We start from the raw sequence: 14,849 nt of genomic DNA, 5'->3' as shown, positions 1-14,849 counted from the left end.
GGACTCGGTTTTACTCTGAACCCAAAGTGATCTGAGCTGGGACTTGGTTCAACTCAGTACCTCACGGTTCGGGGGTGTTCGGTTTTCATCAAAACTGAACAACTCATCTCTACTTCTATTGTCCTTTTCATGTAACAGAAAGGGGCACATTATTCCTTATAATATACAACAGTAAAGCATCATGTGTGGGGTTGGTTCTCAGCCATGGGAGTGGGCTCACTCACAGTTTTGCCTAAGAACACATCCATGAATAAAGAATGGTAACAAAACATCCTCCAAGAGCAACTTCTCCCAACCACCCAAGAACAGTTTGGTGAGGAACAATGCCTTTTCCAGCATGATTGAGCACCTTGCCATAAGGCAAAAGTGATAACTAAGTGACTCGGGTAACAAAACATCAAAATCTTGGGTCCATGGCGAGGAAACTCCCCAGACCTTAATCCCATTGAGAACTTATGGTCAATCCTCAAGAGGCGGGTGGACAAACAAAAACCCACAAATTCTGACAAACTCCAAGCATTGATTAGGCAAGAACAGGTGGCCATCAGTCAGTATGTGGCCCAGAAGTTGATTGACAGCATGCTAGGGCAAATTGCAGAGGTCTTGAAAAAGAAGGATCAACACTGCAAATATTGACTCTTTGTATAAACTTAATGTAAATATCAATAAAAACCTTTGACACTTATGAAATTATAGATTGTAAGCTTGCAAGCAGGGCCCTCTTACCTCTATGTCTGTCTGTTATTACCCTGTTTTGTTCTATAAATGTTTCCAATTGTAAAGCGCAGTGGAATATGCTGCGCTGTATAAGAAACTAAATAAATGAATGAAATGCTTGTAATTTTACTTCAGTATACCATAGTAAATCTGACAAAAAGGTCTAAAAACAGTGAAGCAGCAAACTTTGTGAAAATCAATACTTGTGTCATTCTCAAAGCTTTTGGCCATGGCTGTACTCTTTATATTGTACTATCTGTGTGCTGAATGTATGAGTGATATTACCACAGTGCCACCTTGTGGATGTTTAAGTTTAGGTAAAGTGGAATGATGGCAGCATTGTTATAATAGCAATGCATTTTCACTGTACACCAATTCTATTGTACTGTACTGAACATGTGGCTGCAGAGATTAAATTGTTCATTCTGGTAAATGTTGCAGCTTTGCACCATGAACAGTGACACATTTCTGTATTAAAAACACAAAGGGCCAAATGTAATAGGGTGAGAGGTTAGAAAATGTGCGACTTTAGCAGTAAATTCTCACATTGGTGGAGTTTTATCTTCAAAATAGGAAAACATGTGGATGAGAGTTTAAAGCGTGAGAGTTTTTTTGCATGTTCTTGGACTCTATTACTGCTAAACTCTCACATTTTCTAAATCTCACCCTATTACATTTGTCCCAATGTATCAATTTCTGTTACACAATAGGTTTGCAGCCAGAAGATTATTGGGGGTCACAGAAAACACCTGCTTTGGCATTTTTAGGTAACTTGTATTTTATTTACCATCTGCAGAATGGTTTATATGACACCATATATAATGCATACAATATACTTTTGTTTTTCCAAACTGTTCTAAAAACTAATTGTATCAATAACAATTACTGCTTTGCATAAAACACAGTTTGATCACAGCCTAGACTATACAGGTACTTGCTGCCTTTTTTGTCTACTTTGTTTATTTGTGTGTGTGCAGTCATTTCCTAGTCTTAGCAATAACAATATGTTTTCCCCGTGCATTATTGAATACTTGTACTGTATAAGTCTTCCCCAGAACTGCTTGGCAGTTACTCCATGTATCTTCCACCCTTTCTGTAAGAGACTTCTTCCTAATGTTACTTGTTAGTCGTTATGTTTAACGCGACTTGTAGTGCACAGAGGTAAAATGTGAAGACATCTGTACATATTATATATCTATAGCACACACATCCGTCACATGCAGACACTTACACTTTAAGAGCAGCTGGTCACTGATGGGGCAGGGCCAGGCTTTTTGTGTAAGTAGGCCCTGCTCCCTCATTGAATCACATCATATTGGCCCTAACCACTACACATAGACTCACGAAATATGTCATAACATGCGTGTCAGTATAAGTGCCAGTAGTGCATACAAGGGGGTTTCTGAGTAATTAGGGGTCTATGACCTAAGTTTTAGAGAGAGATAAAGTGGATGGAGATAAAGTACCAACCAATCAGCTCCTGTCACGTTACAGACAGTGGGGGAGATGTACTAAGCCTTGGAGAGGGATAAAGTGAAGAGAGATAAAGTACCAACCAATCAGCTCCTGTCATGTTACAGGCTGTGTTTTAAAAATGACAGAAGAGCTGACTGGTACTTTATCTCTCTCCAAGGCTTAGTACATAGACTTCCTAGAAACCCCCCTGCATGCTTTACTGACACATATACTGTTTGAGGGGTTGAATATGAGATAGGGATGCCGCTGTCTGCTGTTAAAATGCAGACAGCGGCATCCCGATGCTCGGTATCCCTATAGGGGTTGGGTTAGTATATTAACCCTCCCCCCTCTCCCTCTAACCCTCCCTTCTTGCACCTTAACCCACCCCGCACCTTCACCCTCCCCGTTAATGCCTAAATCTAACCCTCCCCACTTGGCGCCTAAACCTAACTGTCCTCCCTTTATGCCTAACCCTAACCCCCTTCCAGTGGTGCCTAACCCAAACCCCCCCAAAGCCTAACCCTAACCCCCCTTTGGTGCCTAAACCTAATCCTCCCCCCTGTGGCTAACAGCTAAGATGCCCCGGTGTAACTTCGTTCGGGATGGCGGCTGTCGTGATTCCGGCGTTGAGATATATTTCGATGCCTATCTTTAGTCCCGAGTCGGGCTTCTGACGGCCATCATCCCATCCGCCGGCATTCTAACTACATCCCAAACCAGAGCTGTGTGACTTATGTCCCTCCACAATCCCTTTCATAGTCCCACTTTTTCTGACACCCCCACAAAACTATTGTATGATACATATTTAGCTGTTTTTTAGCCCACAAGTACAACTACATTTTCCATTTAAATACTCAGGCAGCGCTATTGTAAACCATGAAAAAAACCCATAATATGTTAGAAAAGTCATTAAATTTGCCCTAGAAATAATTACATGTATTGACCCTGTTGCAAATAACATGACATTTTTCTAAAGTTTTCCTTTAGAGTATACCCTTCTCATTGCCTACACAGTTTGGTCACTAGTTCCTAACAAATTGTTAGGCGGCATTCTAATGAATATTACAGTAGTTCAGTTCACATATGATTGTGTCTAGGCAGTGAGTCCAATTTAACTTAATCTAGATTGTTGATGAAAGATTTCATTTCCACACACCAGTAAATTGAACCACAAGACTGCTGTGTAAGACTGAATACTCCTTTAAAGATACAATAATTGCTACTGATGCCTATAAATCTGCAAACTAATGCAAACGCACATACTGTCTGCCTTTTTATTGGCTTCATGGCTAATGGTTGTGTGCTTTAGACAGACGCCTTTAGGTTTGAAGATAGTGATTGTTTAGAGTCATAAGCACATGCTGTAAGTTTTAACACAACGTCACCTAATACTTGATTTGAATTAAGCTTGACTAATACAGTCAGAATAAATTATATTACATTTACACTGAATTGGTTGGACATTAAGGCAAGTTAACAAGATTTGTATTTGCTTTAACCCCAAATTGATATAAAATTTGGGGCCTTGGCTTGCATGTAAAGGAGATCTAACATCAACACAAAGGGCCACATTCATGAACTAGCAGAAAACTTTTGCTATTGATATTCTGTAGTATTGCAGATATTTTCTTAGGGTATTAGAGTTAGGTGAAAATTTAGCTAAAGGGTGCAAATTTGCACTTTATCATATCATGTTGCGATGAGCGCATTTGGAATGTCTTGGAGATTCTTGAATTTCAGGAAGTCCTTCCAAGCTCCCCATAGATCAGGGGATCATCCTGCATGCCTTGGCTGGAAGGGGTTCATCATACCGCCACCTCCACTGAGCGATGCTGCAAATAGTGGTGTTGCATAGTAGAAGGCACTGCCATGATGCTGCTAATCACACTGCCATGCCCCACACACTTGCCACTTAGATGTCCCATCTGAAAAGCAAGTATGAATGAAAGGGATTTTGTTTTTGCTTGCAGGGAAAATGCTGGTAGCTTTTGCATGTAATGCACAGTTACTGGGCCAGGGCCTGCCCCAGGTTTAAAAGCACCCTGTGCAACTGCAATTATAACTAATACTTTTTGTCATTACTTCAATTGTGCCTCTATATGCCATTGCCTTCACAGTGCCCCTATGTGCCATTGCCACCACTGTCACTAGTGCCCCTATATACGATTGCCCCCAGTTAGTAGTGCCCCTATATGCCATTGTTCCCACTGTGTTCCTATATGCCATTGACCCCACAGTGCAGACCTGGAGTTGTAGATAGACTGTTTTGCAACCGAGCTGATTTCTTGCTTCCTCTTACAGTAGTGACATCACTGGTCACATAGGTATCAGTGGTCCTGGCCCTGGACCTCCTCAGAATGTTATTAGAGGAGGTGGGCAGCACAGGGAATGTCTCAGTGGACCGACTGTACTGCTGGTCCCTCAGGGTTGGTCAACCATGCAGTACGCCCCCCCTGGTATTACACCGATGTGCGGCTGCTCCAGTCAAATGGCCCTGTACTGTACTGCCTTATTTTTACACTGTGATTTACATTTGAGCTAGAATGTGTCCTCCTCCCAACTCTAAATTTGCACACTCATTTTGAGCACATGGTTGTGCAAGGTGCAAAATTGCTCCTTGAAGCAGAATTTACTACCTCTAAATGACTCACTCTAAATGAGGCACTTTATATTCAGCTGTACTAAACTGTAACATATATCATGTCTCTTTGTTTTGTAAGATTGTTATCAAAGTTTTTCTAACAAAGGAAATTCCAAATATCTTTCACAAGCAACATGGTATTGAAAAAACAATGTTAAAATCATATTATATACTGTATAAATATATAGTATATGTATATATATATATATATATATATATATATATATATATTAGGGGTGAACGGGTCCGTATTTCTGAAATCCGAACCCCCCCCCCGAGCCCTCCCGATCCGAGTCAGGCTCGACTTTTCCCGCCTGACTCGGATCTGAAATCGAGGCAAAACGTCATCATCCCGCCTTCCGGGTCTCGCGGGTTTTGGATTCTATATAAGGTACCCGCGTCGGCGCCATTTTCTCACTCGGCTGTGGACAGTGAAGAGGGAGGGTGGGAGTTAGGGCTGGCTGGGCTGTGTAGTGTAGTGTTGTGCTGTGCTGTGTTGTGCTGTGCTGCTGTTGTCCATAGGGGCTGTGTCCACTCCTCCAAAGTCCATAGGGGCTGGCTGTGTTGTGCTGGGCTGCTGTTGTCCACTCCAAAGTCCTGTGCAGTGTCCCAGTCCTAAAGGGGTACTGTAGTGTTGTCCAGGGGGTGCTCTGTCCATCAGGGGTGCTCCCCCCAAGTGCAAAAAAAAATAAAAATATTTTCTGTGTTTGTGAATTGTGTGCACTGTGGCTGCACGTGCATCAACAAAGGAGCAGCGCCAAGTGTGCGCCTGTGTCCCATAAGTAAAGGGCTGGCTGGCTTGTCCGTTAAAGGGTGCTGTAACCCCCAAAGCGCACTCCAAAAAAAATAAAAAAATATATTTTTTTGTGTTTGTGAATTGTGTGCGCAGTAGCCGCACGTGCATCAACAAAGTAGCGCCAAGGCTGCACCTGTGTCACAAGTAAAGGGCCGGCTGGCTTGACCGTTAAAGGGTGCTGTAACCCCCAAAGTGCACTCCAAACAAAATAAAAAAATATTTTCTGTGTTTGTGAATTGTGTGCACTGTGGCTGCACGTGCATCAATAAAGGAGCAGCGCCAAGCGTGCGCCTGTGTCCCATAAGTCTGCTAAAGGGTGGTGTAACCCCCAAAGTGCACTCCACAAAAAATAAACAGTTCTTTTTTTCTGTGTTTGTGTGCGAAATGTATGCGCAGTAGCCGCACGTGCATCAACACAGCAGCAGCGCCAAGCGTGCGCCTGTGCCATAAGTCAAGGGCCAGTTTGGACATCTGGTCCGGACTGAAGGACGTGCCAACAATTTCTGACATGTCTACTGTCACTGCATATGATGCTGTCACCACTGACAGAATGGTGGAGGAATTATTTTCTGTGTTTGTGAATTTTGTGCACTGTGGCTGCACGTGCATCAACAAAGGAGCAGCGCCAAGCGTGCGCCTGTGTCATAAGTAAAGGGCCGTCTGGCTTGTCCGTTAAAGGGTGGCTCCACAAAAAATAAAAAATTCTCCTTTTTTTTTCTGTCTTTGTGAATTGTGTGGGCTATAGCCACACCTGCATCCTCAAAGCAGCAACGACAAGCGTGCGTCTGTCTGTTAAAGGGTGGTGTAACCCCCAAAGTGTGATCCAACCAAAATAAAATAATCTTCTTTTTTTCTGTGTTTGTGTGTGAAATGTATGTGCAGTAGCCGCACCTACATCCTCAAAGCAGCAGCGACAAGCGTGCGTCTATCTGTTAAAGGGTGGTGTAACCCTCAAAGTGCGCTCCACAAAAATAAAAAATTCTTCTTTTTTTTCTGTCTTTGTGAATTGTGTGGGTTGTCATCGGTGGCAGCATCCAAGTAGGCATGTCAGACAGTCCGTACTTGTACTGGCAGGAAAAAGAGGCAATTTGGAGGCCCCTGTACAAACTGTCTCGATTTTACCTGAGTTGCCCCCCTCCAGTGTGTACTCCGAAAGAGTGTTTAGTGCAACCGGGAACCTTGTCAGCGAAAGGCGTAGGATGTTGCTTCCACAAAATGTGGAGAAGATGATGTTCATAAAAATGAATTATCAACTCTTCCAGGGAGACCAGCCTCCAGAACGTACAGAGGGACCTGTGGTGGTGGATTCCAGCGGGGACGAATTAATACTCTGTGAGGATGAGGCAGTACACATCACTGAAGAGGGTGAGGAATCGGTGAATGAGGAGGATGAGGACGACATCTTGCCTCCATAGAGCCAGTTTGTGCAGGGACAGATTAATTGCCAGCTTGTTTTGTGGGGGCCCAAACGAACCAATCATTTCAGCCACAGTCGTGTGGCAGACCCTGGCGCTGAAATGATTGGTTTGTTAAAGTGTGCATGTCCTGTTTATACAACATAAGGGTGGGTGGAAGGGCCCAAGGACAATTCCATCTTGCACCTCTTTTTTTCTTTGCATTGTGTACTGTTTGGGGCCTAGTTTTTCAAACTGCCATCCTGTCTGCCACTGCAGTGTCACTCCTAGATGGGCCACGTGTTTGTGCCGCCCACTCGTGTCGCTTAGCATAGTCATCCAGCTACCTCGGTGCAACCTTTTGGACATAAAAACACTATTGTGAGGTGTGAGGTGTTCAGAATAGACTGGAAATGAGTGGAAATTAAGGTTATTGAGGTTAATAATAGCATAGGAGCAGAAAAACCCACAAATTCTGTGATTTTAGCTGTTTTTATGCTTTTTTAAAAAAAAATACAGATCCAAAACACAAACCCCAGAACCCAAAACACAGAAGGGTGGTTTTGGCAAAACCAATCCAGATCCAAAACACGAAGAAAGATCCAGATCCAAAACCAAAACACAAAACATGAAAAGTGGCCGGTGCACACCCCTAATATATATATATATATATATATATATATATATATATATATATATATATATATATATATATATATATATATATATATATAAATAAACATATCAGTGAAATCATTTTAGAAATGAAAAAAAATAAGCATCTATATACTAGTCCATAGTGTGGAGGCTGCTATAAATCTTTTATCAACTTTAGGTGAGTAATGCACTTGCTTTCTAAGTAAAATAAATATGTTGGTGCAAACAGCAAATTTTACTGATAATTTATTTAAAAAAAAAAAAAAAAAGTACTGTTAGAAATTTACTGACATCACTAATCTGTCCAAAACTGAAAGTCTCTAAGATTGTAAGTGATTACAGTCATGTCCAATTACTCTTCTGACACGCTGATTGTATCTAACCATTTTTTTTTTATTGATTGGTGCAAATTGGATTTGGAAGTATAAGTTATAGTTGAAAAAACTATTTATGGGAATGTAAAATGTATCAGATTCTTAATGGTTGTGTATTGCTTGCTGCCCATTGAATTATGAAAATACTTCAATCCTTGAAATTAGTTGGTCTGTTGCTCCATACTGTAAGCATATTTCTATACCTTGACAAAGGGTTGTACACCTTCTGATAACTTGTTCATCTCTTACCCAGATGGTATCCACTTATGGTTGTTATAGGAACCAAGTTCAGTAGGTGATTGATCACTAGTCCATATATTTATGGACTCTCCCATAAATAGGTCACTGCTACATGACTGTCAGAAAGCAGGTGCAATAGGAATATTTTAAAAAGGGAACTGAAGGGGGAATCAAGAAATGATAGACCTGTGATTGTTATAGACCAGTGCCTTACTTATAATAGTTTATCATAGAAGTTTATCTCTGGATCTTGGCATAGCAATTATTGTGATATGTATGAGTTATAGAAATGTTTGAACTGCTCCCCATACAGTAAATGTCTGGTATTAGTGATAGTTCTAGGTCTAAGGAAAATGTATGTACATGGATGGAGGGTTGATTGAAGGATAGAAGACGCATGGTAGTTATAATTGGAACATATTTGGACGAGGCTACAGTTATTAATGGTGCACCACATGGATCATTAGCAGTGTGTCCTGTCCTTTAGAATAGATGACTTAGAATATAAGATGTCTATGTATGTTAATGAGAGTAAACTATGTAGGGTCATTAAACTGCAACAGTAAGGTTTTGACAAACTAGGCAGCGATATGGCATATGACATTTATTCTATGTAATTGTAGGTTTTATGCCCTAGTGTATGGTATTAACAATGCTAATTACACATTAAATGGATACAACTGGAATATTACTTGAGGAAGACTAGTTGACAGAAAGCTGAATGACAACACAGAGTGTAGCTACCATTAGTAGAAAACATTTTGGGCATCATTGATCCAGGGATTTTATCCGATTGCCAGTTTTGTGACCAGGTAGGAATATCCGGGATGTAGTTTATATCCCAGCTATTCGGATGTCAGCACTTAGAATGCTGGCACCAGAATCCCGACACCAGTCAGAATCCCAGCGCCAGCATCCCGACCACTGGCATCCTGACGGTAAGTATTAGGGTAAGGGGGAGGGTTAGAGGTTAGGGTTAGGCACTAGGAGGAGGGTTAGGTTTAGGCACTAGGGGGTGAGGGTTAGGGTTAGGCTACGGGGGGAGGGTTAGAGGTTAGGGTTAGGCACTAGGGACAGGGTTAGGTTTAGGCACTAGGGGGTGAGGGTTAGGGTTAGGCTGCAGGGGGAGGGTTAGCTTTAGGCTGTGGGGAGGGTTGGTTAGGTTTAGGGGTAGTGGTAGGATTAGGCTACTTACCGACAGGTGTCGGTAACTTAACCCTGTTGGGATCCCGGCATCGGGATTCTAACCACTGGGATCCTGAGCGCCAGTATCCTGAACCCAACCCAAATATCCAACCCTTCCACTGATGCTAAGTTTCCACTGTCACACTATGACGTTTCTGCCTAATTATGTAAACTAAGATTGTGGAAATATCATTTTTAATAGCGATAACAATTGAGATAAGGCTTTGTGTCCTTAACAGGAAGAATGGTAAACAATTGGCAGATGCTGGTATCCATGATGGACGGTGATCTGCAACAACAGCAATACAGACTCTCTCCTATGTCCTGTATTGTTACTTGTGAATTATGTAAAACGTGATTACTGCCCTTCAGCAGCAGCTTATTCTGTACTGTTTTCTTTTCCAAGCAGCTTAATTGTGTTATTTTGTAATCTGCTGTAAGATAAAAATAACTTTCATTTCTGCGTGAGTGTTCCTCTTTAAAAGAAGCCAAATGCTAATAACAGCACAATGAATATATGACAGAGCCAGACACACAAGCCAAGTATTTTTATGTTATCCCCTGTACTTAAAGAGGATATTCTACACAAGTCATTCCCATTGATTTCGTGTTAAAAGGTCACAAAATAAAACTATGGTAACACAAAAAAAGCTGTTCACATAAAAGCTCAAATTTCTTTCCTCAGGATACCAATAGCAATAGCAATACGGAGGAAATCAAATCCTTCCAATCAATAAAATATGATTGTTTCTAGAAACGGTTACATTTTTTTCATCTTAGATTTCCAGGCTATACAACTCATTGTTTTAGTATTGTAAAAGTCGGGGGTACTTTCTGCTCCCTTTTAGTTTTACATAACAGAAACAAAGATAAGTATCATGTATTGACATACGTTAATGTATTGTATTATGGTTCAATTCACAATATTTTTATCTACTATTACAAACAGGAAAAAAAAAGTGTTTTAAGGCCAAAATAAAGATCTTTGTATTCCTAGGTTTGTAAATCTAAATAAAAATAAATATATATAATAATAAAGAGATCGAGGTATATAGTAGAAAGGACCATCATTGGGATGAATATACTACTAGAAAGGAATACATTAACTTAATGAAGTGCCATCAGGGAGTACTGGTGTCTTAGATAGGTGAGATCACTAGTATGTTACTTCTGTCCTGCTTTACATGGGTATAGCTAAGAAATTATGTGCTAGATTACCTGGCAATTCACTTTTACTTTTGCCATTTACTGCTCTCGCTTACCCAGATAATGCAGGAATAGACTATGGGATCCTGAATTCATGGTGACTGTAAATTGACAAGAAGTATCCCAGGGCATTCATCGACATTACCAAATAGATGTATTTTTTCCTGTCATTTAGTTAAGAATACAATGGCGCTCAAATACATGTATATATGTGTCGCAATAATTTTTGGGACATATTTCAGCCTGCGACAGTGATCCCATACATAGTAAAAACGGCTCTGGTGTCTCAGTTTTGCTGGCCATTCCGATCTCCAATAATCAGCTAATCTGTGAGTAATGCTCCGTCTTTGTACGCAGTCGGTTGGATTTACGATTTTCCTGGCGCCAGAATCCCGACCGCTGGCATCCTGACAGTAAGTATTAGGGTTAGAGGGAGGGTTAGGTTTAGGGTTAGGCACTAGGGGGAGGGTTAGGATTAGGCTGTGTGGGAGGGGGAGAGTTAGGGTTAGGCATGCGGGAGGAAAGGGTGGGTTAGCGGGAGGGTTGGGGGATAGACTACTTACGTTCAGACATTGGGATTCTGACTGTCGGAATGCTGCTGTTGGTATTCTGACATCCCGACTGCTGGGATCCCATACCCAACCCCTCATAACAGCCGAGAAAAACTGATGTCTAGCAAATATAACCTCAGATCTCTCTTGTCATTTCTCTGGATGTGTGTCTCTGTATTGTTATGAATACACGCTATGCTTTTCTATTGTGCAGCTCTTGGAAAAGCTATAAAATATACATTATGAGTAAAGATGGGTGAACTTTGGGGTTCTGAGTCTAATCGAGTCCCAGCTCGGATCACTTTTGGGGTTCGAGTAGAACCAAGTCCCGGCTCGGGTCTGCTGTAAGTTCGGAATTTGGATTTAAAAACCGAATCTCTGGTTTTGGATTGCATGTACACAGGTCCAAATGACTGATTTTAGCTGATTTTTTATCAATTTTAAAGAAATCCAAAACCGAATCCAAACCAAAACACTTGAGGGTTGTTTTCCCAAAACCTTAACATTCAAGGGTGATTTTTCCCAAACCAAAACCAAAACACAGGGGTCTGCACACATCTCTAATTATAATGAGTGATAATGATAAAATTAAAGCCCTGCCTTGTGCATAAGCAGAATTGCTAAAATGTGAAGTTTTGTAACAGCAATTCTTTCTCAAAAGAGCAAACAATCAACAAATGAAACACATACACATAATTACGTTTTTCTTTACCATGATATGATTTTTCTGTAGAAATTACAAGTAAAAGATTTGCAAATAATTGAGCGTACTGTATAGTGTAGTAATGACTGTGCTGCTAATGCAGTGATAATATAATAATTGTCATATTACAACCAACAACGTTCACAAATGTAGAACTCACAAAGTTTCCAGCCTGTTTCTAGGAATTATAAAGTACAGCTACAAATATTTACACTAATAATTATTCCCTCCTACCTGCATATAGCAAGAGATGCTGGTCAGGTGTTACCATTACACAAATCTCCATTAGTTTGAGGTGCCCAGAGTACTGTATAAGTGATATAATGTATTTAACACACTCACAAAGCGCCACTGACATAAAGCAAAAAATATATATAATTAATTGTCTCTCAAAAATATGTAGTAGAATAGTTATCTTTGTATAGTTTGTCTGTCTGCTTGTAAATGCCTGAGTATGACAAAAGTATAGGTCATTGGTTCCCAAACACCCTGGGGCACCTCAGGGAACTTGCAGGGGTGCCACAGGTTGGTGGTCCCATACCAAATAAAATTATTGTCAAAACCAGTGCCAATCAAAAAAATATGTGGACAAAAAGAAGCGCAGCCCTGTCAACAACCACATAACTGAACCTAAGGGTGACATATTAGCACAATTTACTTCATTTAATTTTGGCTAAATTTCTTAATAAGAAACTTTTGGCCCGGAGGTGCCGTGGAAAAATGCTGATACTCTAGGGCGCCGTGTTTCAAAAAAGTTTGGGAACCCCCTGGTATAGGCAATCAATTCAGCTAAGGTTTAAGAAATAGAGCATGTGGTTGCATTACTGGTCTGCTGCTGCTGCTTTCCACTGTGTGCCTAGAATTATGCAGTGAACAGTTGATGAACGAGCACCTTGTCCCATTAGCAAGCTGAGAATAGTAGTAGAAACATCATCTGCTGCTAGGTCAAAAAAGACAACTCTGTTCGAGAGGGGGCCGTGGCTGTGGTGCGACACACGCAGAAGACATTGCCTCCCATGAGGGAAAGGACAGACAGGGATGGGCACGATCTCGTAGAAGGTGGGGCACACACAGGTATGTGTCACCCTCAGCCTGGGTCCTGCTGCTTCCCGGTTACTATATGTCCTCGATTAATGACCGATTCGTTTAACGACCGAGTCGTAGGAACGGAACTCGGTCATTAAGTGAGGAATGCCTTTATTCTCATATTTTAGAAAATCCTTCTGTACAAGTCTGATGCCTGTACAGATGTCATTTCTACACGTATTATGTAAGGCAAAGCCATTGCACCTGTATCTGTAAATAATCCAAAAGAGGGTTTGTCTTAGAAATGCATTTACCTATTATCTCAAGCTGAGGCTCATTCACTGCAAATTTAAGGAAGGTTTATAGAAGTGTTATAGACTTGAAAGAAAAACTTCAACATGTCTAATATAACATTATTTTTGCAGACACAGAAAAGTCCCAGCAGAACCAAACAGATGACTCAAACCCAGAAGATGGGTCACTAAAGAAGAAGCAAAGGAGGCAGAGGACGCATTTTACAAGCCAACAGCTCCAGGAACTGGAGGCCACCTTCCAGAGGAATCGTTACCCAGACATGAGCACCAGGGAGGAGATTGCAGTGTGGACCAACCTCACGGAGGCCAGAGTCAGGGTATGGTACAAATAATTAGGGGTCTGTTTTGTAACATTCCCAGTTGTGTATAGTCAGTTAATGCTGATTAATACCAAAAGTAGTCAGGTATATAACATAAATAGGGATCAGGGCCTGTTTAAAATTTAAAATTATATAAAATGAGCCAATAACTAAAAAATAATGTTATTTTTTTTTATATTGACATTAAAAAGAAAATAAATGTTAAAGAACACATTTTTTCTCAGTTCTATGAAAATCTCTTTATTGACTGTAATGAAACCTAGTTGCACAATTTTTTAAATGAAAGCAATTGCCCCATAGAGTAATGGTTGACACTCTGGTCTAAACAGAAGTAATACTGTATATCTGGAGTAAAATGGGCAATTAAGTAGCTCAAATTGAGCAGTTGTTGCCTTTGATACATTCTGGAGACGCTGGATGAAGTTTGCAACACTTTTGTTTAAATAAATGACTACAGCAAAGGGCTTCACCCATATCTGCCAACTATTCAGATATCAAACAGGGCGCGGGGTTTATATGAAAAAGGTGGTGATTCATTCAATGGTGGGTCATTTCCCTGTGCAGGGCTTAGTTTGTCCCGATTCAGCTAAATGGTTTACCACAGCAAGAACTGTGCAGAAACCTTACAGTGATCTCTAATAAATAGGTGCCTTAAGCCAGATGTATTGGTGGGAAACATGTCCCTGCAGTGGCGTAACTTCATCCCAGGTGCCTGGAGGCAAGATAAATTTTGGTGCCTCCCACCCTCCAAATTAAAATTTACCACCACCCCCAGCTTCCGCCACTCCCCTATGCAGTCCCTTTTATACAATGCCCCCAGTAGTGGTCCCCCTATGCAGTGCTCTCAGTAGAAGTCCCCCTATGCAGTGCCCGCCTATGTAGTAACCTCCAGTAATGGTCCCCCTATGCAGTACCTCCAGTAGTGGTCCCCCTATGCAGTGCCCCCAGTAGTAAGGCCCCTGTAGTGCTCCCAATAGTAAGGCCCCTGTAGTGCCCCCAATAGTAAGGCCCCTGTAGTGCCCCCATATGATACCCCCAGTAGTAATGCTGCTGTAGTACCCCATATGATGCCCCCAATAGTAAGGCCCCTGTAATGCCCCCCTGTAGTGCCCCATATGCCACCAGTAGTAAGGCCCCTGTAGTGCCCCCAGTAGTAAGCCCCTTGTAGTGCCATCAGTAGTAAGCCCCTGTAATGCCCCCAGTATTAAGCCCCCTGTAGTGCCCCTAGTAGTAAGCCCCCTGTAGTTCCCTCAGTAGTAAGCCCCCT

At 41.4% G+C, this 14,849-nt stretch overlaps 1 protein-coding gene across 2 annotated transcripts in view; it reads left to right on the top strand.

Annotated features, from left to right (window-relative positions):
• PITX3 (paired like homeodomain 3) overlaps positions 1-14,849 on the top strand; it is a 90,995-nt gene that overhangs the window by 68,907 nt on the left and 7,239 nt on the right. For both annotated transcript variants that reach the window (XM_088473532.1, XM_088473522.1), the window contains exon 3: positions 13,374-13,579. In XM_088473532.1, the coding sequence (XP_088329658.1) occupies positions 13,374-13,579 (206 nt within the window). The remainder of the gene's footprint in view (positions 1-13,373; positions 13,580-14,849) is intronic.

Source organism: Taudactylus pleione, unplaced genomic scaffold, assembly GCF_031769625.1.
Source record: "Taudactylus pleione unplaced genomic scaffold, aTauple2 ptg000016l, whole genome shotgun sequence".
Taxonomy (NCBI): domain Eukaryota; kingdom Metazoa; phylum Chordata; class Amphibia; order Anura; family Myobatrachidae; genus Taudactylus; species Taudactylus pleione.
Note: the sequence above shows the minus strand (reverse complement) of the source record. Positions and strands in the feature narration are given on the sequence as shown.